The sequence below is a fragment of the Mus musculus genome, chromosome 16 (genome assembly GCF_000001635.26).
Source record: "Mus musculus strain C57BL/6J chromosome 16, GRCm38.p6 C57BL/6J".
NCBI classification, from domain to species: Eukaryota; Metazoa; Chordata; class Mammalia; order Rodentia; family Muridae; genus Mus; species Mus musculus.
This window is the reverse complement of record NC_000082.6, coordinates 66,933,133-66,955,952: the sequence shown is the minus strand read 5'-3', so window position 1 is coordinate 66,955,952 and position 22,820 is coordinate 66,933,133. Positions and strand designations below refer to the sequence as shown.

At 35.2% G+C, this 22,820-nt stretch overlaps 1 protein-coding gene across 7 annotated transcripts in view; it reads left to right on the top strand.

The window, feature by feature from the left end:
* Cadm2 (cell adhesion molecule 2) overlaps positions 1-22,820 on the top strand; it is a 965,502-nt gene that overhangs the window by 664,965 nt on the left and 277,717 nt on the right. For 5 of the 7 annotated variants that reach the window (XR_001781826.2, XM_006523026.4, XM_011246129.3 and 2 more), the window contains one exon: positions 2,653-2,679. The exons of the other annotated variants lie outside the window; for them this stretch is intronic. Coding sequence is in view for 4 of the 5 variants with exons in the window: in XM_006523026.4 (XP_006523089.1) it covers positions 2,653-2,679 (27 nt within the window). In the remaining variant the exon portion in view is untranslated. The remainder of the gene's footprint in view (positions 1-2,652; positions 2,680-22,820) is intronic. 7 annotated transcript variants of the gene reach the window in all.

Genomic DNA, 22,820 nt, shown 5'->3' with positions numbered 1-22,820 from the left:
ATTTTCCCAAGAAACCAAGAATTAAATCCTCTCTGCCTTTTATAAGGCTTATTTTCTTAATTTTAGTAAAGTTATTTTTGTAACAAATTTCCTGTTACTATTAAAATGCAGATGCTATTTTCTCAATAATTTGTGTGCTTAGGATACCAATTTATTTGAATTCAAGCCAAAGTGATGAATTTGAGTTTAAAGTAAAAATTCTCTGTTCTCATAAACAAATCACAGTATTGATTTATTGGAATGTTCTGTTTGAAAGTTTGGCAAAACTTTAGCAGAACATAAAATAGCATAATTTTAAATAAAAAATAAGCCACAAGAAGATGATAATATTCCATATCGTAATTCTAAAATTCATTAAAATTCAACCAAGGAGTTAAAATCCAGTTTTCTACTGAAAAGCAAATAATAAAATTTCTAGAAGCTGGGCCTGAGATTCTCCACCCAGCAGCTGATAGAAACAGATGTAGAACCTCAAAGACATACACTAGTAAGAGAGCTAGGGAAGTCTTGTGGAAAAGTTGAGTTAGGATCGAGGAACCTGGAAAGGATAGGGATACTGTAAGAAGATGAACAGAGTCAACTAACTTGAGCCCTTGGGGGATCCCAGATATAGAAACACCAGCCAAAGAGCATACAAGGCTGGACCCTCTGCCCCGCACATACGTAGAAGATGTACAGCTCAGTCTTCATGTGGGTCCAAAACAACTAGAGAGAGGGCTTATCTTGAATCTGATACCTGCCTGTGGGTCCTAATTCTTCTAACTGAGCTGTCTTGTCTGGCCCCAGTGGGAGAAGATGTACCTAGTACTGTGATGACTTGGAGTTCTAGTGTGGGTTGATAACCAGGGGGAACTTTTCCTTCTCAGATGTGAAGAGGCGAGTGGTTGGAGAAGTGGCCATGTGAGATTGGAACTGGGAGGAGGAGCTGATGAAAAACGAATAAGTATATTAACAAGAGAGAGGGGCAGTGCTAACATTCTATATTCATATTTACCTTTGCTAGTTATTTTTTGTATTACAATAAACCTAGAAATTTGACCTATGCAAGTAACGTGTTACTACATTGCCATATGTATCTCCTAGGTAGTATCTAAAACTTAAAACTCAGTACAGGTCCATCCCCTCAACTGGAGACTGTGTATTTGCAAACCAGAGAAAGGACTACTTCTTTAATGGAAAGCAAAAATTCACCCGTCCTCTTTAAATATCCATTTTTGATTCACATCTCATCAACTAAAGGAATGGAATTTTCAAATTACAGTTATTCAGACTACTGGCTGCCCAGATGATTGCCCTAGATGAATCATGCAAGGTGGACTGACCCTTGAAGTAGAGTGCATACTATCAGGTTAACTCATACATGAGTCCCTTCATAGTAATGGAGCATCTTAGACACAAATTTTAACGTTGAAATGAAAATATAGTTTCATTATTTCCCCACTTCTCTTCCCTTCCTACCTCCTCCCACAAGCCCTGCTCACCAACCTGCACCTCAAATGCATGGCCTTTTTCTCATTAATTGTAACTTTTACACACAAACACACACACACACACACACACACACACACACACGCACACGCACACGCACACGCACACGCACACGCACACAAGCAAACGCACACACACACACACACACACACACACACACACACACACATGTGCTTTGTCTGTTTAATGTTACTTGCAAGCATGAAATCTCAGGATGACCAATTTTATTGAACAACCAATTAGGAGTGTGTGGACATCATTCCTCATTCCTATTTTCCCTACCCTTAGTAGTCCTTAGTTATCCATAGTTCTTTGCTCTGGCTATAACCCCATGTGATTTTCCCTCCCATTTTAGCACACCTATATTGTTATGCTTGTTCAGGTTTCTTTAGGCAGCCATATTGCAGAATTATCATCTATGAACTCCCAGTCATTAATGGATACTTCCTCTTCCAATTCCATATTGCCCCCTCTCCTGAAATGTTTCCTGAACCTTAATACAGTTGTACTGTAGACTTAAGAACTGAGGTTAAATGCCCTCTACTCAGTTATCTCGACATTGTGACATTATTGTTTTCTGTAAAGATCTCTGTCGCAAAGTTAATTTTTTGAAGTCACATATTCTGAGAATAAAGGAATAACTTGTGTTCTTGAGGCATGGTTATTGATGAGGTAATTAGAGCTATATAAATTTAAGTTTCCACATTTACAGGACATGGACAAGAAAGCAAAGTGTTCCGGAATCTGTTCAGTATATGCCTGGAGAAGGGGAAGTGCTCAAATTACACACTCTTGTGAATTACACTTGATGAGTAGTGTGCATGTTGGTAAATAATACTAACGTTGTCTAAGCCATTTATGTGTGCTCTATAGAATTATTATTAAATTAAAATACAGCTTTAAGAAAAGTATAAAGAAATTTGATCCTTAAAAGAAATTTGGTGACTTATGCTTAAAATTTCCACTAGGCTCCTTTTTTATCCCGTTTTCTCCTCAAGAATCATATGCTAACAACATACAACAATCAAGTCTTTTTTTCATATTATATAGTATTTAACAAATTTAACTAATGATATAAGAATATCTTTGATTTTTCTACTTGAGGTCTGTCTCACATCTAATGTGTCTCTTTCTTCTTCTTGTGCAACCTTTCCTTGGTACCAGCGGCTGCTTCAAAAAGTAAAGTCAAAGGTGAGGTTTAGTTCTTTCTGCATGGTGTGTGACGTTTCAATTTTCGCTCAGTGTTCTGTTGTCTTATGGATGATGGAATCACTTCTATTTCTGATATTATTCTTATGGTTAGTCTGTTTTTTTTATATTCCTACAGATATAAATAAATGCCTTATTTGAAGGTTTAGTTTCTCATGCATGTCTGTGTTTGCACGATTGTTAGAGTGTATCTCTTTTGCAAATTCTTTTATGGATTAAAGTGCCTTAGTTCGGTTACATTTGATAAATTTTGGGATTTCTGGTAAATTTGAGAAATGTGTAAAATATACCAAAAAGTAACATTTATAGAATTTTGAAAAAGTTGCATGCCTTCACAGAATTATGTGAAAATCAACTATTCTATAAAATATGTAGTATAAATTCTGGGATTATATTTACTAGTTTTCTTTCATTTTATAGGTGAATTATGTTTGTATCTAAGAATAGATATGAGATACAATGTTTTTGGTGAGATACATTTAGTCAATACCTAAAAGGTCTTAGCTTAATAATTTTTAAGCATTAATCAGTTTGAAAGAGCCCAAATATGTATGACAGAGTAGGATAAAACTAATATAAATATGTTTTATTTTAATAATTCTCAGAGTAATCCATAATATCTAAAATGCTGTGTGGACTAGAATACTTCTCCAGCTCAGAGCACTTTACTAGCAGGCACAAAACTCATCATCCAATTCCAAGTGTGAATGCACACAGCGCAAAAACAAAACAAAACGAACAAATCCCCATATTTTCTTTAATGCTGGCTCTAGTTTATTTAAACTTTGGATCCAGATTCTAGTTCTCTAGTTTTACAGTTAGGTGTAACATCATTAAAAAATGTTTCCTGTGTTTTAGGTCAAGTGAGTTTTGTAACTATTTTTCTGAAGGCTCATTCATTTATAGAGTCCTCTAGATATAAAAACGAAAGCAAACCATTCTATCATATGTCCTCAAGCTTTCTCCTACGTTTTTGTCCCAATAAATGTGGCAAAGTAATGAATGCTGTTACTCACATGGTTTTCTGGCAGGTCTGTGAATAACAACAGCAGACATTCATCATCAAATAAAATAAATGCTTATGAGTTTGTTTTTATACATTTATAAGCATTGTGCATTTATATAACAAAAGGTTTCAAAGTGTGCTTTTAAGAATGAGTAATTAAGGTATTTTATAGTAGTGTGTAACTTGAATAGTAGAGAGAATAAGTAGCATTGATTATTGATGAAAGGGTTGGTATAATCTCAGAGTGAGACTATGTTCTCAGCACAAAGAAGATATATTTACACCATGAGCACAAAGGGCAGTGAATAAGCACAAGGTCATCCAGTAACTGCCCCACCTGGAGATCCATCCCATGTACAGTCACCAAACCCAGAAACTATTGTGGATGCCAACAAGTGCTTGCTGACAGAAGCCTGCTATAGCTTTCTCCTGAGAGTCTCTGCCAGTGCCTGACAAATGCAGAAGTGAATGCTCACAGCCAACCATTGGACTGAGGACAGGGTCCCCAATGGAGGACTTAGAGAAAGGACCCAAGGAGTTGAAGGCATCTACAGCCCCATAGGAGAAACAACAATATGAACCAACCATTAGCCCCAGAGCTCCAAGGGACTAAACCACCAACCAAAGAGTACACAAGGAGGGGATGAAGGCTCCAGCTGCATATGTTACAGAGGATTGTCCTATCTGACATCAGGGGGAGAAGAGACCCTTGGTCCTGAGAAGGCTCCATGTCCCAACGTAGGAGAGTGCTAGGGCAGTAAGGCAGGAGTGGGTGGGGGTATGGGGGGCACCCTCATAGAAACAGGGAGAGAGGTGATGGGGTAGCGGTTTCAGGAGGGGAAACCGGGGAGGAGGAAGCATTTGAAATGTAAATAAAATAGCCAATTTTTTAAAAATGAGCAAAAAATAAAGTTCCTCTCTCTTGAACTAAGAGGTGGCTTTGTGCAACGCTCTCTAGGCCAGGTGACATATGGCACTGTCACTACACATGCTCGGAAGAAGCATCTCAATTGATGAAAAAGAAAAAGAAAAGAAAACAGAAGATCAGGGAGAAGGGAAATGGAAAGGAAGAAAGGTCAAGGGTATTTCTCCAGCATGAGGGACAGAGGACTGCCTCTGGATAGAGAGGAGACAGATGTGATGACAGAAAAATGGTAGTTTATAAAGGTAAAAGGAGAAAACCCATGTTAGGTGTTTAATTTTAATTGGGCACGTTCGTTAGGGCAGCCAAGTGGAGCTAGCTTTAAGAATGCAATGTAAATGGTTTGTCACAAGGCAGATAGCATGGGAGAAATCAGCAAGGCCTGGCAGATATATGTCTCCTTCTCAAGATGGCTAGGGTCCCTTCAGAGGTGATCAGATTTTGAACAGCATGGATCATGAAATGGTTCTGGAAGATGGACAAGATATTCACAGGCAATAGAGTGTAGACACTACAGGTTAGGGTGACAAAAGTCAAGGAAGCAGGAATGAGAACAGTATATTTTAGTACAGGGAAATCTTATTTTGAATTACACATTGTATGCATAAGAAAATACAGGAACAAAAAATTTGAAGGAAACACAAGAAGTTTCAGGGGTGATCATCGCTACATTTCATTACCAAAAATAAAAAATATTGTAGTACTAATCACCTCTATGATGATTAATAATTTTAAAGGATAACTGGAGAAAAAGTACAAAAGTTTGAAAGCTTAGACATAAGAGAAGAAATCCGTGGGTGAGAAACATGGCTGTACATCATAATACACACTTGAAGACGTTTCATAAGGCAGGCACATTTCTGTGCAGTTTAATGATTCATCTTCCTTCTTCTTCATTGTTCTGCACTGACCGTTTTGTTTCCATTCCCTCCCTCTGTTTCTGTACAATTCTGAATGGAACTTGTATGCAGTTTACACCATGCCCATAGTTGCATGTACAAGGTGTTAGAAATAGCAAAATTGATCATTTTGAGAATGAACTTTAATTTAATCATAGAAATTTATTTCTAACCAGTGTTGAAGAAAGATGTACATTTTGCTTAAATTAATGCTTTACATATCACATTATATTAAAATTTCACAGACAAATGGAAATGGAAATACCACCAATACCTAATTTCTCTCCCCTATTTTACCATTCACAATCATCCTTTTTGATCCCAGGGAGGGGGAAAAAAAGAACCTCTAAATCAGAAATACTGATAATAGTAAGAAGAGGAAATTTTTTTAAAGTATGAAATATTTGTCCTTAGTGTGGACTCTTAAGCACATTCTCGATCTATGCAGCATGCTAGCTGGATACCTTTTGGCACAATTGCTACCTATTTGGCATGGATAGCACATATATTGATATCTTCAAAACGGCCTCACTCCCGCAATGCATCAATAGCACACTCTGGAAGCATGTATCTGTTTCGAGTCCTGAGGATTTTCTCATACCAAAACTTGGAAGAGGAGGTTGGGCATCAGGTCACTGACTGCTGATAGCCTGATTTCCGAGTGCCACAGGACCAGCCTATAACGATGAAGCCTCTTCAGCAGTTCAACTCTACAATAATTATAAATAAATCTCTTAATAGTTTTCTGGACAATGCCAGCATTTATTTAAATAGATATATGTCAGTTTCTTATTGATGGCAACTAAATGGTGTTTGTAGCATTTTTATCATACAGTAGATTCCATTCACTATACTTTTTAGCTGAGTTGTTTAACATGCAAGTACACATGTTTTAATATTCTCTGTCTTTTGTGCTATTTGCTAATAAAATACATTAAGCTATTTAAAAAAGAAAGATATACATTAAATGAAAATATCTGACAGAGCTGCTCCAAAAAAGTAGATATGCTTGAAGACAGCCACACAAAACTCTCCTCTGTCTTTCTGCATACAAATACATACCTGTACACATATTGACATGTGCACAAATTTGATCACACAAATGCGCACTTATGAACATATATAAAAACTAAAATATACAGACACAGAGGAAGAGAAGAGAGAGAATGAGAACAAACATAGAACTGTAATCAGGCATTAGAGGGGCAAAACACAGGACTAAAAAGATAAAACAATTCAGTAACTCGGGTCTTTTTACTTTTTATAGTGATTTGTGTGTGTGTGTGTGTGTGTGTGTGTGTGTGCGTGCGCGTGTGCGTGTGCGTGTGCGTGTGCATGTGTGTGTGTGTGTGTGTGTGTGTGTGTGTGTGTGTTGATTTAATAAGAGAAGTCTAAGGCCCCCAATGGAGGAACTAGAGAAAGCACCCAAGGAACTAAAGGGAACTGCAACCCTATATGTGGAACAACAATATGAACTAACCAGTACCCCGGAGCTCGTGTCTCTAGCTGCATATGTATCAATAGATGGCCTAGTCGGCCATCACTGGAAAGAGAGGCCCATTGGACATGCAAACTTTATATGCCTCAGTACAGGGGAATGCCAGGGCCAAAAAGGGGGAGAGGGTGGGTAGGGGAGTGGGGGGGTGTGGGTATGGGGGACTTTTGGTATAGCATTGGAAATGTAAATGAGCTAAATACCTAATAAAAATGGAAAAAAAAAAGAAAAGAAAAGACAAAAGATCAAAGCAGGAAGTTCCAAAGTCAGAATCTTGGGAGAACACTAATGACTTTAAGTCCTGTGCCCTAATGCATTTCTCTAGCTATATTTAATCCCTGTGTTGGGGATGGATATGACTTTTTTTATTTAAGCTTTTCAGAATGGTTTCTCTTGTTTGCATTCATAGCTGCCAATTAATATAATTACTGTCTTTAAAGTACCTTTCACTAATGTTCTCTTTTCTGATATCTCTTCTCCACGTTGAATATTGAAAACTATCATTTTATTTTATCTTGCAAAACAGAATTTGCCATATCTCCCGATAACAGCAGTGTCTGCCTACTTTCCCAACTTTAAATGATTTAAAACAACTTTCGCTTCCCCTCCCCTATAGCTCTCATAGACACTTAGTTATCAAATTGTCCTGATTCTGTCCCCACAGTAGCTTTTATGTGAATCTCTCGTCTTCAAAACATTCATTCCTCTGAGCTTGCCTGGAGTTGTTTTTAACTAGTTTCCTGCTTCATTCTCAACACAGTGCAGTCTACTCTGCATTTGTATATCATACTGAATTTTAAATATGATCATCATTGCTGTACTACTGAGGAGGATGGAACAAAACAGCACCCTGGCATACTTTTGAAATGTTTTTGTGTAAAATAATTTTCACCCTATTATTGAGTTATAGAATTATACTAAATTTACCTTAAATTAATATTCTTTCAAAATTTTACAATTTTTAAACATCTTAATTTAGCAAAAATATTTTTTAGTCTTCAATCTTAATTTTTTTTTCTATTCAAAATTTGTCAGTCATTTATGCCATGCCATTTCGAGATCAGTGTTTGGTATCTTGACTCTTAGCATCACACTACCAATATAAAATGCTCAGCTGAAAATTAGCATAATTATTCTGAATTTGAATAAGAATTAAAAGATAAAGCAGAGTTCTTAACTACCTACTTTGAAGCACTTATAGTTTAGCTTAGAGGAAGCACCAATATTTGTGTGTGTGTGTGTGTCTTAAAGGGATTTCAGAGGTTAAGACATTCATTTTCAAGGCAAACATAGATTGAATCCTGTTTTTTACAATATACAAGCTGGAATTTGTTCTAAGTCTTTACAATAGTCATTTGCAAAAACTATCTTGGTTAATCTAATAAAAGGGATTAACATTGACGATTACAGTACCATTCAGTAACTTTTATTTATTTATATTATTACTATCACCACTCTTTATCTCTGTTAGAAACAAAGAAATGTGAAAACACAGTTGAAGACATGCTTTAAAAAATATTTTCTTTGAGTATCAGTTGAATTTCATTGTCATGGTGACATTCATATTGTTATGATTATTATAAATAAAGATGAGTACAAAATATATAACATAATAAATATTACAACTAATAATTTTAATTATATAGAGTGATTTATGTAATACCTAAATTATAGAATAAAATTGTTTTTATTATCATTTGAGGGAAAATATCAATGAAGAACTTAATCAGGAGAAAAAGCTTCCCTAATTCTACAGAAGGTGTGCTTAATTTTAAATAAAATGAACCCTTAGACAGTTTCAAAATCTTCACCATAAATTTCTCATCAATAAGCAACTTTTGAAGCTTATGATTATTTACCCTTTATAAGGCTGAGCTAGAAGAGAAAATGAAGAAAATAAATACACGTAAATGAAAACTAAGTATCTGGAACTTGTATTCACCAAGGACTCCAGGTGGAAGACATTGAAGTGGTGTCTCCTGCAATATTGTTTGCCTCATCTGCATTCCAGTTCATCTTACTTCTCTAAAATTGTTATTAAATAATATACTATATGCAATGGGGAAATGATTTCTACAAAGATATAATCTGTTACTGAATATTAAATGATTTCATGAATTAGAAACCCTAAATAATAATTACAAGAACTAATCCTTCCCAGATAATATATGGGTTTTCCACTAAACATTTCATATCTTTTAACTAAGTCAACACTACAAAACCTACTGAGATGAATGGATTCTTCTTCTTTGTAAACTGTGAAAATAAAAGCAAGGATTTAAGAAACTTGTTAAAGGTCACAAGAGATTGAAGCAGGACAAAGATGCCAAATGGTAACATGCTAACTATAGACTTCCAATTCTAATTAGCTAACACTTCTAATGAGACAATGCTAAATATCACTCAAGTTTTCCTAAATATTACTTAATCTTCATATATGCCTATAGATGGAAGTACAGTTGACAGTGATGATTGATTTGCTAGCACAATACCGTAAATGGGACATTCGCAGAGAATGCGTTCTTCATGTAGATTCTGCTATTGTTGTTAATGTGAGTATACATTTCTCTCTGTGTGTATTCAAACCACATGCATGCCTACTACTCAGTGGTAGAGAAGATAGTGTCAGATCCCCTGAAACTGGAGTTTTGTATACTTGTAAGCTGGTTTTTAGATGCTGGGAATCAAATCTAGGTCCTCTGATTAAAAAACAGCAAGTCCTTTTAACCACTGAATCATCTTTCTAACTCTTCCTTATATTTTTATTTATCAATCTGTTTCTATTCTATTTTCTAGATGACTCGTTCACTTATTTTATGATAATTATGCTGAGAAATTAAGAAGGCAATTTCACAATTAGATGAGAAATGTTCTAGAAACACTTCAAGCATAGATAATGTGAAATGTTTAGCTCAGAGAATCATAAGTGTATACACATGAAAAATTAATCATAGGTTGACTCAAAGGGTCAAAAAATAAACAATTCAAGTTGACTTTAAAGTGCAGCCTCATTCAATTTGGTTTGTTTTGATTTCTTGCTGCGTGGAAATTTTGACATGCATTTCTTCTCTGGTGTTTCTCATTTATTTCTGTTGTGTAACTGTACTGTTCATGTTGCTCAATACAAATTAGTCTGGCTCCTGAAAGATAGAGCCCTCCAGGTAGCTGTTCCATTTGCAAGTCTAAAACAATATTATATTTTACAGGAGTTAATGGAGCTATATTTCCTCATCTTTTCTGTCTTATTGAGCAAATACAAACCTCAGCATCCCTGAACAGTGGCTGAAGCAACTGAATTTGACACAATCTAAGACGAAACTTTATACAGCAATAATAAGTTTAAGCATTTTTTTCTTTATAGGCTCATGAAAACCCGAAACAAATCATTATAAAACCTTTTGATATAGTCTAAACAGGTCTCAACTTAAAAGTCATGATCTGCTACTGTTCAATTTCAGTTAGATTATGTCATTCTAAAATGCTAGAGATGATATTGCTTCATTTATAGCTGCCACATGCAGGTTTAGAAAGTCTCTAATTAAAATCCTGTTCTTTGTGGGGTTTTTAGGTTTATATGTTTCTAAACAGAAATATAAAGAGATCAGTCTATAGCAGTTATTTGGGGATTTTAGCAACATTTAGAAAACAATGTTTAAGGTCAAAAATTAAATTACATTAAAAATAAATGTTGCTTTATTTTTTTTTAATTTAACGAGGTGGTGGTTATATATTTTAGAGCAAGTAATTTTATAAGGTGTCATACTATATTTATCACTAGTTAAGCACCTTGTTATAAGCTATGAAGAAGGTTGTTCTGCCTAACTTCTAGTATTTGATCTTTTATTTACTCTTCTTCAGTCATCTGTAAAATAGAGATAAAAGTATCAACACAGTTGACTTTATAGATTTATACTGGTACAGAAGAATGCATGATTTTTTTTAACAGAAAACCAGAGAGAATTAAATGGGACACAATCACTGAGACAAAAGCCTGAGGCTGTGTTGAATAAAATATGGCCTCTGAATTGTGTCCATATCAGAGGCTCATATACATGGTAGAATTTATAATAATAAAATACTTTTCATGTTCTTACTTACTAAATACCCTAACCAAGGGAGCTCATAGGTTCTTTCATTCGGTGACTTTGTATTGAAATATTTTTTTGATACATTTTAGTCTATTCATGCTAACATATGTAAATTTCATTCATTCTAAGCAATAACAATTTATGTCTTGCAATAATAAGAATAGAAAAGTTTATCAAACATAACCAGAGCTTGAGAAAATACTAAAAAAGCCAATGAGTTTTTTGGTAGAACAATGAAGAGTTTAGAATATGGGAAATACTTAGAAGAAACTTTCAAAAATTTCCATAGCACAAGTAACAAAAGCATTTCCTGAAAGGACAAGTGATTCTCCATTAAGTTAGATGTCCTTTGGTGATTAATAAATCTGAGTGGAGAGCTCACTATTGTTTTAGTGAGAGGAACTGATAATGCTGATAGACTTTGAGGGAGGTCATAGGTTGTATATTTAAAAATAATAATTTAACAATTAAACAACTCTGAAACAATGTTACAAATATCCAATGAAATTTATTTTTAAGGACCTATAATTTAGTGAGTGAACCTTGTGGGAAACTTTTGGAGGAAGTATTACTCAGGAAATATTACAGCTGGGTATAAAAGTTTCCCCATAGCCATTGCACAAGTTTCAGTCACCAGCCTATGACATTATTGAAAGGTGATGATGCATCTCTTAGGAAGTGAGACCAGGTAGAACAGCAAAGGGAAAGAAAACAAAATCTTCATGATGAGATAGGTATCTTGGCCTCTATCTATTTCTTCTTTTCCAGTTATCACTTTATGGTCAGCCATACTCATCCCAAACATTAGGTTCAGCTTTATAGGCTGAAAGAGTTAAAGTGACAGATAAATGTTGACACATATGGACACCTTCACACTGTTAATTAAAGTATATTTTTAAATGTCTAATTCTGAGGTTTTAGATCTGTGATTCTCAACCTTCCTAATGCTGTAACAGTTTAATATCGTTCTGCATGTTGTGGTGCCTCCTACAGTCATAAATTTATTTTCATTGCTATTCATAACTGTAATTCTGTCACTATCATGAATTATATTGTAAACATTTTAGAGAGGTTTGCCAAAAGAGTGAAGACCAACAGCTTCAGAATCATTGTTTAGATTGTGATATGATTACACCATTTCTGCCTTCCCTTTTCTGCCTTAAAGCCCTCCCATATTCTACTTTGTGCTCACCTTCGAATTCAAGACCTCTATTTCACTAATTCTTGATACACCTAAGTATGAAATGTTGTCTGTATATAATTTGTATGTATGTTTTAAGGGGTGAGCATTTGATATTGAATAACCAACCAGCGCGCACTTCTCTGTGGAAGATGATTTCTCCCTCTCATGGTGTTCCTTAGTTAACTTGAGCTCTGTACAAGGAGATGAATAATGGATCAATTTGTGTTCTTCTTCATGCAGACTGCAAGTTAGACCAGTACCATTTGTTAAGGATGCTTTCTTTTTCCACTGTATGATTTTAGCTTCTTCCTCAAAGATCAAGTGTCCATAGGTGTGTGGGATTATTTCTGGGACTTCATTTCTATTCCATTGAATGTCCTATCTGTTTCTGTATCAGTACCATGCTATTTTTATCACTATTGCTCTGTAGTACATCTTGAGTTCAGGGATGACGAATTCCCCAGAAGTTCTTTTATTGTTGAGAAGCATTTTAGCTATGCTGATTTTTTATTTGTTTGTTTTTCCATATGAAGTTGAGAATTGTTCTTTCCATGTCTGTGAAGTATTGTGTAGAAATTTTGTTGGGGACTGCATTGAATCTGTAGATTGCCAACTCTTGGTAAATTGCCAAATTTTGATAACTGGCTATTTTCACTATGTCAATCCTACCAATCCATGAGCATGGGAGATCTTTCCATCCTCAGAAGTATTCTTCCATTTCTTTCTTTCGGGCCTTGATGTTTTTGTCATAATATTTCGCTTGCTTTGTTGAAGTTACAAGATATTTTGTATCATTTGTGGCTATTTTGCATGGTGTTATTTCCCTAATTTCTCAGCCTGCTTATCATTTGTATAAAGAAAGGCTACTGTTTGCTTTGGTTAATTTTATGTCCATCTACTTTACTAAAGTTGTTTATCAGCTATAGGATATCGCTGGTAGAATTTGGGAGCTCACTAATGTATGATAACATACTACCCACAAATAGTGATACCTTGACTTTTTCTTTTCAATTTGTATCCCCTTGATGTCCTTTAGTTGTCTAATTGTTCCAGTCAGAACTTCAAGTTTATTGTATTGAATAGATAGTGAGAGTGAGCAACCTTGCCATGTCCCTGGAGTTTAGAAGGATTGCTTCAAGTTTCTTTAATTTGATGTTGGCTGTTGATTTATCATGTATTGCTTTTATTATGTTTAGGTATGTACTATGAGTTCCTGATCATTCCAATACTTTTAACGGGGGGGGGGGGTGTATTTTATCAAAGGGTTTTCAGCATCTAATGAGATGATTATGTGATTTCTTTCTTTGAGTTTGTTTATACAGTGGATTATGTTGATGAATATTGGTATATTGAACCAGCCCTACATCCCTGTATCTAATTGATCCTGGTGGATGAATGGTAGTTTCGTTTTTTTTTTTTTTTTTTTTTTTTTTTTTAGATTTATTTATTTATTGATTTATTTATTTATTTATTTATTTATTTATTTATTATATGTAAGTACACTGTAGCTGTCTTCAGACACTCCAGAAGAGGGCGTCAGATCTTGTTACAGATGGTTATGAGCCACCATGTGGTTGCTGGGATTTGAACTCTGGAACTTCGGAAGAGCGTTCGGGTGCTCTTACCCACTGAGCCATCTCACCAGCCCTGAATGGTAGTTTCAATGTGTTCTTGGATTCAGTTCACAGGATTTTTTTTTTTTTTTGAGTATTTTTGCATCAGTATTCAAGGACAAAATTGGTCTGAAGTTCTCTTTATTTGTTGGGTATTCATATGGTTTATGTAGGGGAGTAAGCATGGCTTCATAGAATGAATTAAGTAGTGTTCCTTCTGTTTCTATTTTGTGGAAGTTTGAGGAGTATTGTTATTTGTTCTTCTTTGAAAGTCCATTACTATTCTGCAATAAAACCATCTAGGCCTGGGCTTTGCTTTGCATTGCTTTGCTCTCCTTTTCTCTCCTTTTCTCTTCTTTTCCTTTCTCTCTCTCTCTCTCTCTCTCTCTCTCTCTCTCTCTCTCTCTCTCTCTCTTTCTTTTTTGCAAGGATTTTAATGTCTGCCTCTATTTCCTTGGGACTATGGGGTAAGCTTACATACCATGTACCAAAGTTAAATCAAGTTCAGATAAATTATTTATCTTTTAATTCCTGACTAACTATTGAGTTTAGGTCCTAGTTGAAAGTAGAGACTATATATTTTAGATTATTTAATCTAATTAAAACTTAATGGATATATCAGCACCATTCATTTAGAAAAAAAACTTGATATTTCTTCTGACATGAATATATGTTTAAACTTAAGTAAAAAATATATATACAGATTTTATCTAAAGGCACTCCAAGGTAATAAGAATTACCACACTGTTGTTAATTGAGCTCTCTGCCATTGAGTGATTAATGCACAATCAAATAAGGGTTCCATCATTTGCTTTATATTGTATTGTGAAAATTTGACCTGTTCCTATTTATGTATTCAATATGTTGAACAATGAGAACCATGCTGCTCTGGGTGTTGAAGCCTAGCCTGTTGACTAATATATAATATTTTGCATTAAAGTTGAGTAACATTATTAAGTACCAAGCAAGTTATGAGAAGTTTTTGAAGTGGCAAGGAGATGAACCCTGCCATGCATCTGTGTTGATGGAATTTAGAAAAATTCATCATGGTCTTTTTTTTTTTCTTTTAAAAATCATCTTATTTTCTGAGCTTCATATATAGGTTGTGTAAATATGAATAATTGATCTAAGAATAACTTCGATATAAGATTGAGGGGGAAAATATAAAGCAAGTTAAGGAGTTATGATTAACTATCTGTTTGTTTTGTCCAATTCTGATGTGCTAGTTTTGTTTTATTATATTGTATTTTCTCATTATTTCTTAGAAGCCTGTTTTTCCTCTAGTGTGAGATGAATGACAGTAGATCTGGGTGGGAAGGAAGGTGGTGAGAAACTCAAGAAGGAAGGGAAACAAATAAGGATACATTATGTGAAAAAAATTCAATAAAAGGTTAAAAATTTGTAAACTAAAATAAATTTCTTGTGAAGAAATAAAATGGCGCAACTGTTAAAATTTTTGCCTAAAGTGCAAGTTGAATTTACTACAAAAAACGAATTGTTAGAGCTTTCATTTTAAAAAACACAATTTAATTTCTAATTTTAATATCAAAGCATTAGCCAGGAATAAAGTACTTTAGAAAAGTTTAACAAATTGTTTAAATATGAATATAAATATTGGCTACACTGTGAGACATCTATTATTGGTAATTTTACACACAACAAAGGGAGGCCATGAAACAAGAGTATTAACATATAGATTTTTATGATACAATGCTGTGACATGTCATATTGCAGTCTGTATTTATCACAATTACTGTTTTCTCTTGAGATGCTGAGAAACTTATTCAAAGGACAGATAGGAGATGCAATATTAAACAGTTAGCCTGTAAAAATGATCTAGCATCTTCAGCCAGTTTTACCCCTGAACGAAATGCATTATGAATTACATTGTTACATGAGATAGAGTAGTTGATATCAGGGCTCACGAACTTAAAGGAACACCATTAACTACAAGCGCATTTTAGCTGATCGCATTTCATTTCCTAAGGAATTTGATAAACAAGTCTATGACTTCTTTGATATTTGTAATTATAGTAAACTTTTTATTCACTTGACATCATGGAAGAGTTTCATCTTCAATAGCTAAACTGACTTTTGTGTTTTCCACTGGCATGCTTTACCGCCATGTCTGCAATAATAAAATTCAGCCTGATAGTTTCAGTAAAATACAAGTTATAATGAACTCTTTGTTGTAGTATGCAGATGAAATAATTTATGATTTCATAACATTAGTTGCAAAGTCTTGCTTAACTGACCAATTATTTCAGTGTAATGTGAATAATGTCTCGTTTTCTTTTCTAAAAAAAATTATTAGATATTTTCTTTATTTACATTTTAAATGTTATCCCCTTTCCTAGTTTCCCCTCTGAAAAGCCCCTACTCTTCCCCCCTCCCTCTGCTCTCCCACCTACCCACTCCCTCTTCCCGGCCCTGGCATTCCCCTATACTGGGGCATAGAACCTTCATAGGACCAAGGGCCTCCCCTCCTATTGATGACCGACTAGGCCATCCTCTGCTACATTTGCAGCTAAAGCCATGATCCCCACCATGTGTTTTCTTTGGTTGGTAGTTTAGTTCCAGGGAGCTCTTGTATGAGGGCTTTAGCTTTACATTGATAGGCAACACTATCACCCTCTTCGTCCTCTTCCGGTTTTTCTCACTATTGTGAATGTAGCACACTTATCAACTTCTTGTATGTCTGCAGATTACCAACAGATCAGTTGGGTTTTCTTTCTTTTTATTTTATTTTTCCTTTTTCTTTATTCTTCAGTAACTCTTTATCCCCCTCCTGATCTGCCCTCTGTCTGTTCCAAATCCCATACCTCCTCTCCATCTCCCTCCCCACCCCCACCCCCACCCCCACCGCCATCTCCAAGAGGATGTCCCTATCCACCCCCTCCATCCCCTACTCCCACTCCCACCCCACCAGTCCTCCCCATTCCCTGGGACCCCCAGTCTCTTGAGGGCTAGATGCATCTGAGTCAAGACCCAGAAATTCTCTACTGTATGTGTGTTGGGGGCTCATATCAGCTGGTGTATGCTTCCTGGTTTGTAGGTCAGTGTCTGAGCGATCTGAGACAGGGTAGGGGGCAGTGTCCAGGTCAGTTGAGACTGTTAGTCTACCTATAGGGTTGCCCTCCTCCTCAGTTTCTTTTTGCTTTTCCCTAATTCAACCAAAAAAGGTCACCAGCTGTTAACTGGTTGGATGTAAATATCTGTATCTGACCCTCTCAGCTGCTTGTTGGGCCTTTCAGGAATGCATTCATGCTAGGCTCCTGTTTTCATAGTACTGATAAGGTTTTCACACTCAAGAGTTCCTACAATATGATCTACCACAATTCACTACTCTTTGCTTGCACAAAGGATCCCATTGCACCATTTACATCAGTAAAACTGGACCTAACTTCCTTCTCTCTGACTGATTCTTAATGTGTACGACTAGGTGAGCTTCCATTTCAAGGAGTTTCTTTATTTAGAACGCAGCTCTGTATTCACGTGATCTGGCATCGTTATCCTCAGCATAGTGGCATTGTTCCTGTTTCTTTCTGAAACCTCTATGTAATTGCAAAGTGCATTAGGACACGTCACTTGTTCCTGTCTTAGATGATTCATTTCTCCCCAGAAGAAAAGCAAAAATAAACTGTCTCTTGTCATTTCATTGCCCAATGAGAAATTATGTTATTTATTTTAAAATTCCTATTATTATATTATATTTTATTATCTATCATATTAAAAATTAAATAAAAACGCTAGGTTTTTCATTTGGATTGTTATTTTTCTCTTTCAGTCTCTTAAAATTTAAACTGAGACCAAAGGACATGCAACCTATTTCAATTTAAAAATAATTAAAAATTACTAATGCATTATTTGCATAGTATATAGTAAACATGTAGAGAACATGTAGTGAATTTGTTAAGCTACCTAAATGTCTTTGTAAATTATTACCGTTGAACTACTAGATGATTGTAAGTTACGTGTGTTAAGTACCTTTGCTCAACAGAAGTCAAACTACAGCATTTGATTCTCTTACCAGTATCTAGCATTTTCAGTCTATGTTTCTAGATGGCGGAATATGAGAATATCCATTGTCATTTTCATTACCTAAAATAAGTCTTCTGGTTTATTGTATCATTGTGTTTTCCCCATTGAGGCCCTGAGTGTTTACTAGAATTAACATTAAGAGTGTGGCTCCTATGCCTACTTATAGGCATTTTCCTGCAGCAATCGGCTTTTACATTCAGTGAGTAGATTTCACCTCAGAAAGCATGCTATAGATTTTATGCAGCCATCTCTTTCTGCATACATTACCCTTTCCTTAGACCTGATAACAAAAGCTTCTAAAAAAACAATATTCTACATAGGTCAGTGACCTACAGTAATTTAGATACAGTATGTTGCTAACTCCTCAGGCTTTATCACCTAAAAGCATATTAAAATCAAACCCAGGAAAAACGATGAATTAAATAGAACTGATCTGTCACTGACTTCAGTCTTAAAGTATGTTCTATGATTTTTTAATGATAGTATTACTGAGAGTAATAATTTATAAACAAATTAAGAACATAGTAAGAGAACTCATGAAATATGTTCTTGCAAACAGATTCACTGGAATGATATTAATTCATTTTACTAACTCTTATGTATGTCTTAGACATTCTGTACAGAGTTTATCTTTCCCATACTAAAGAATTACTGTTCACGAATAGAATTCGATCGATTCAGTTTGCAATCTTGTGATAGTGCTCCTTATGATGATGAATGGATATCTGTGATACACATATAGACCTCCTTGATGGAGCTTATTATGGTATATTTTCTGTATCATTTGCAATGCATACTTATCTGGTATGGTACTTAATGTGCAGTCCAGATTGGCCTTGAATACACAGGAACCATCCCACCTTATGCTTCTGAGTGTAGGATTCCAGGTTTGAGCCACCATGCCTGGCTAGTGCATGTCTTAAGTGCCTACCCCACACCCACATTTTACCATTTGTTTTATTTTAAAAGAAGGCCTTTTTTTTCCTGAGTGTATTTGCATCAGACTTATCATTCTACACATTTCGTTATGTCAGTTGTTCTTTTTTTTTTCTATAATGCAACTGCATTCTTCTTCTTCTTCTTTTTTTTTAAGTCTACCTATTGCTGCAAAGTTATGGACTGAACATTTCACATTACTCTCTGGGTGGTTTATGTAAATAACAGTAATAAAAAAAAAACCCAAGGCTTCATTTTTGCTCCCAGTGGTATCCTACTGACCCTTTTTCAGCTTGAAAAGGCTCTGTCTATTGCTGATTTTTTCCCCTTTCCCACTGGCAGTTTTCCGACCTACCGTGCTGCTTCATCTGATTTCCTGACTCCTTCTTGACTTAAGAATTAATTATTGAAATGTATCAGATGCACTCTGAGCATGTCGGCGTATTTGCTTGGGTTTTCTAAGAAATGGGGCTTTGCAGCTAACTTGAAATCGGAGCTGAATTTCAAGCAGTATGCTTTCCACACATCCTTTGTATGGGCAAACACAGAACATAATGCAGCTGATCTCTACTATCTCTGAGAAGGCGCATGTTGTGTAAGGCCATTTGTCTTCATCATTTTAAAGCAGTATGTTTACCTTTCCATTTAGAGCTCTTCTTCTTCTTCTTTCCCCCTTTTTCCTATCTTATTGGAACTTTAACAAACAGATTTTTTTTTAAACAGAGCTACAAGAGACTTGTAGAATGTGTCTCTATACTCCTGCTTCCAAAATGGCCCATGGCTAATTTAATCTGTCCAATTCAGACGGTTATTGATCTTGGTATAAAAAGAATTCACAAGCTCCCTCTGTATTTGCTAGAATATTCTACAAGCCTTATCCTAACAAACTCAGACTCAAGAATTCACACACTGAATAGCAAATGTCAGGTTAAGAGTGAAGCACTTTAAACAAACAGATTAAAATATTCTGGAAGGAGGTTTGAAAATATTTCTGCATGAGAGTTGTGAACAAAAATGATAATTTAAGTCACGCTATATGATTTTCAAAGGCTAGTAAAAAAAGTGCAGAGATAACTGAGGTTGCAGGGTGACTCATTAACTTGCTTCTTCATCTGATTTCCTGACTCTTCCTAGATGACTAAATAATTAGTAGTCATGCATTCTCTGCTGAGCTCTGCTTCAGGTGTTCCTAGTTCACTTAAGTGCACAAGTAACTAAAGAAAACAAAGTCTCCACAGTAATGAGCATATATTGTACAGATGCTATGTGTGTGTATGTGTGTGTGTGTGAGAGAGAGTGTGTGTACACACTGAGAGCTATTAACACAAAGAAATAATTTACAGAAAGGAGTTGGGTCAAATCTGGTAATGAGAAGAATGATAGTTTGGGTAGAATTACCAAATCAAGGCATTATTGAGAAGGTGACACTTGATGGGAATGAAGGTAACACGTGAACAGCCCTGATGATGATGAGGAAGAGTGATGAGGGTAAAGAATGAGTGCAGTGCAAGATGCAGAGGCAAGAGAAGGCTTGGAATGATTAAGATGGGAGGAGTCTGCTTGCAGGAAGCTCAGGGAGGCATAAAAGAAACAAAACAAAACAAAACAAAACAAAACAAAACAAAACAAAACAAAACAAAATAAATGTAGCAAAGCAAGAATAGATGCAGTGAGAAATGCTACAGGATCTGTTGTACCAGGCTGACTAGACATGAGGCATCATGGACTCTGTTTTGCTCTTTGTGTAGCAGGGCTGCTTGCAGAGAGGGCCATGGTAGTTTTAGGAATTAAGAGACGCTGTAATGGTTGAGGCTGGAAAAAGTCTGTTTATATACATGCACACAAATACACACACACATACAGGGAGAGAAGAGACAGATACAGAGACAGGGACGCACAGAGGCAGAGAGAGAGACAGAGAGAGACAGAGAGAGACAGAGAGAGAGAGACAGAGAGACAGAGAGAGAGACAGAGAGAGAGACAGAGAGAGAGAGAGGGGGGGAGAGACAGAGGGGGAGAGAGACAAAGGGGGAGAGAGAGAAAAATGCTTACTTTGACTTTTAATCATGTGCTTCTGTAAGATGAAACTCCATTTGATGTGAATGGAGAGACAATAAAAATTTATTGCAGAATGGTAGCCAAAAGAAGAAAAGGAAAAGAGTCAACCACTTCACTGAGATTTTGGCCTATACCAAATGACATAGCCCCCAAAGGCATGCCATTTTCCATTAAGTAGGGTACAGAAGACTGTAAGAAATGAAGTACAGGGGCCAAATATAACTGGATGGTAGAATATAATGAGGTCTTCAGAAATTCTCAGAATGCCTCTACTCACAAAAGTTATACAAATATATGAGACAACACACCTTTTATATCTAATCATTACACCCAATTTAAATTGCTACATAATAAAATGTTGTATAATACATAGCACAGACATTATTTATAAATATGTATGTGTGATACAATATACATAATACTCATATTAATATACAATTGGATATATCATATCCTGATTAAGAAAACTATTTTAACTCAAATGAAAAGATTATTTAATTTCATTTCGTCTACATACAATGTAGTTCAGTTTTAAATATGTTATGATATTATAACTGTTTATTCAAGAAAATTATCATGAATTTAGGATGAAGGATCAAATTATAGAGATCTAGGAAAATGTTCTTTTATAATACTCAAGGCAACTTCCAAATAAAACTATAATAAGATAACAATTTTGATAAATGCGTATGAATATTCAAAAATGAAAATCTCTTTACCCCTCCAAGTCATAGCCAATATCACATAGCTCACCAGAGTCACATCACTTTGATAGCATCATACAATAACATTCTTGCTTATACAGACTTCTTGACTACTTATAATTATTTAATTAAAATTCTCCTAAGAATGTTGAATGGTCTTTCTTTAATAGTTATTATGTTAATATTTACTATTTCAATAGTTTAATAGTTAATAGTTACTACTTTAACAATAACAATTTTTAGCTAAAATGTTCTCCTCCCCACTACATTTTAAATACTTGTTTTATAAATTAAAATACTTCAGGAAGAAAATAGCATCTGATACAATTCTGAGAACCTCGCAGGTACATAGAATTGTTAATTTAAATTAATAAAATCTTCAAAACTGTGTCTTGTGTATTCAAATTTTAAAATTGTATATTCTGCTTAGCTACAAATTTATTGCCAGTGTCTTCAAATTGCTTTTAATATATCATTTATAATAACAAAGTTTGGAGAGTCCTGGAGATGAATCAGTGGGTAAAATTTGTTACAATGAAAACATGAGGAACTGAGTTAAACATGGTCAGAAACTACACTACAATGAAACACGGGTGAGGTCACAGCCTCCTCTGATGGAGAAAGGAGTGATGATGAAGAATCAGGAGGGCTTGTTGGCTGACACCTTACCTGTAGGTACAGTGAGAGAACATTTAACAGGATAATATAGAACACGGCTGAGCTGTAAAGACGATGACCCTCTTTGGTCTCCCTGCACATGTATGGACACACAAACAAATACATACTAACATGCATGCACATATTACATGCATCTACAATAATAATTTTGTTTGAAATGAATAGTTAATATGAAACTATCTTGGGATGTATTTCAGTTATTTTATTTTTGCTGTGACCAAGGAAAGTTTTAGAAGATCAGGTTTGTTTTTGCCCTCATGGCTCTAGAAAAATATAAATCTATCACCATCATACAAGAGAGACAGGGATGATGTAAGTAAAGTCTGATACTTCTTATCTCAAATGGAGAGCAAGAAGCTGAGAGTATGAACTTGACATGGCCCAAGTCTTTAAACTCTTAACACTCGATTACCACCTTTTATCCATCAAGGCCACATCTCCTGAGCCTTCCAAAAACATAGATGTATATTTAAATTAGACATAATTTGATGAACACAGCT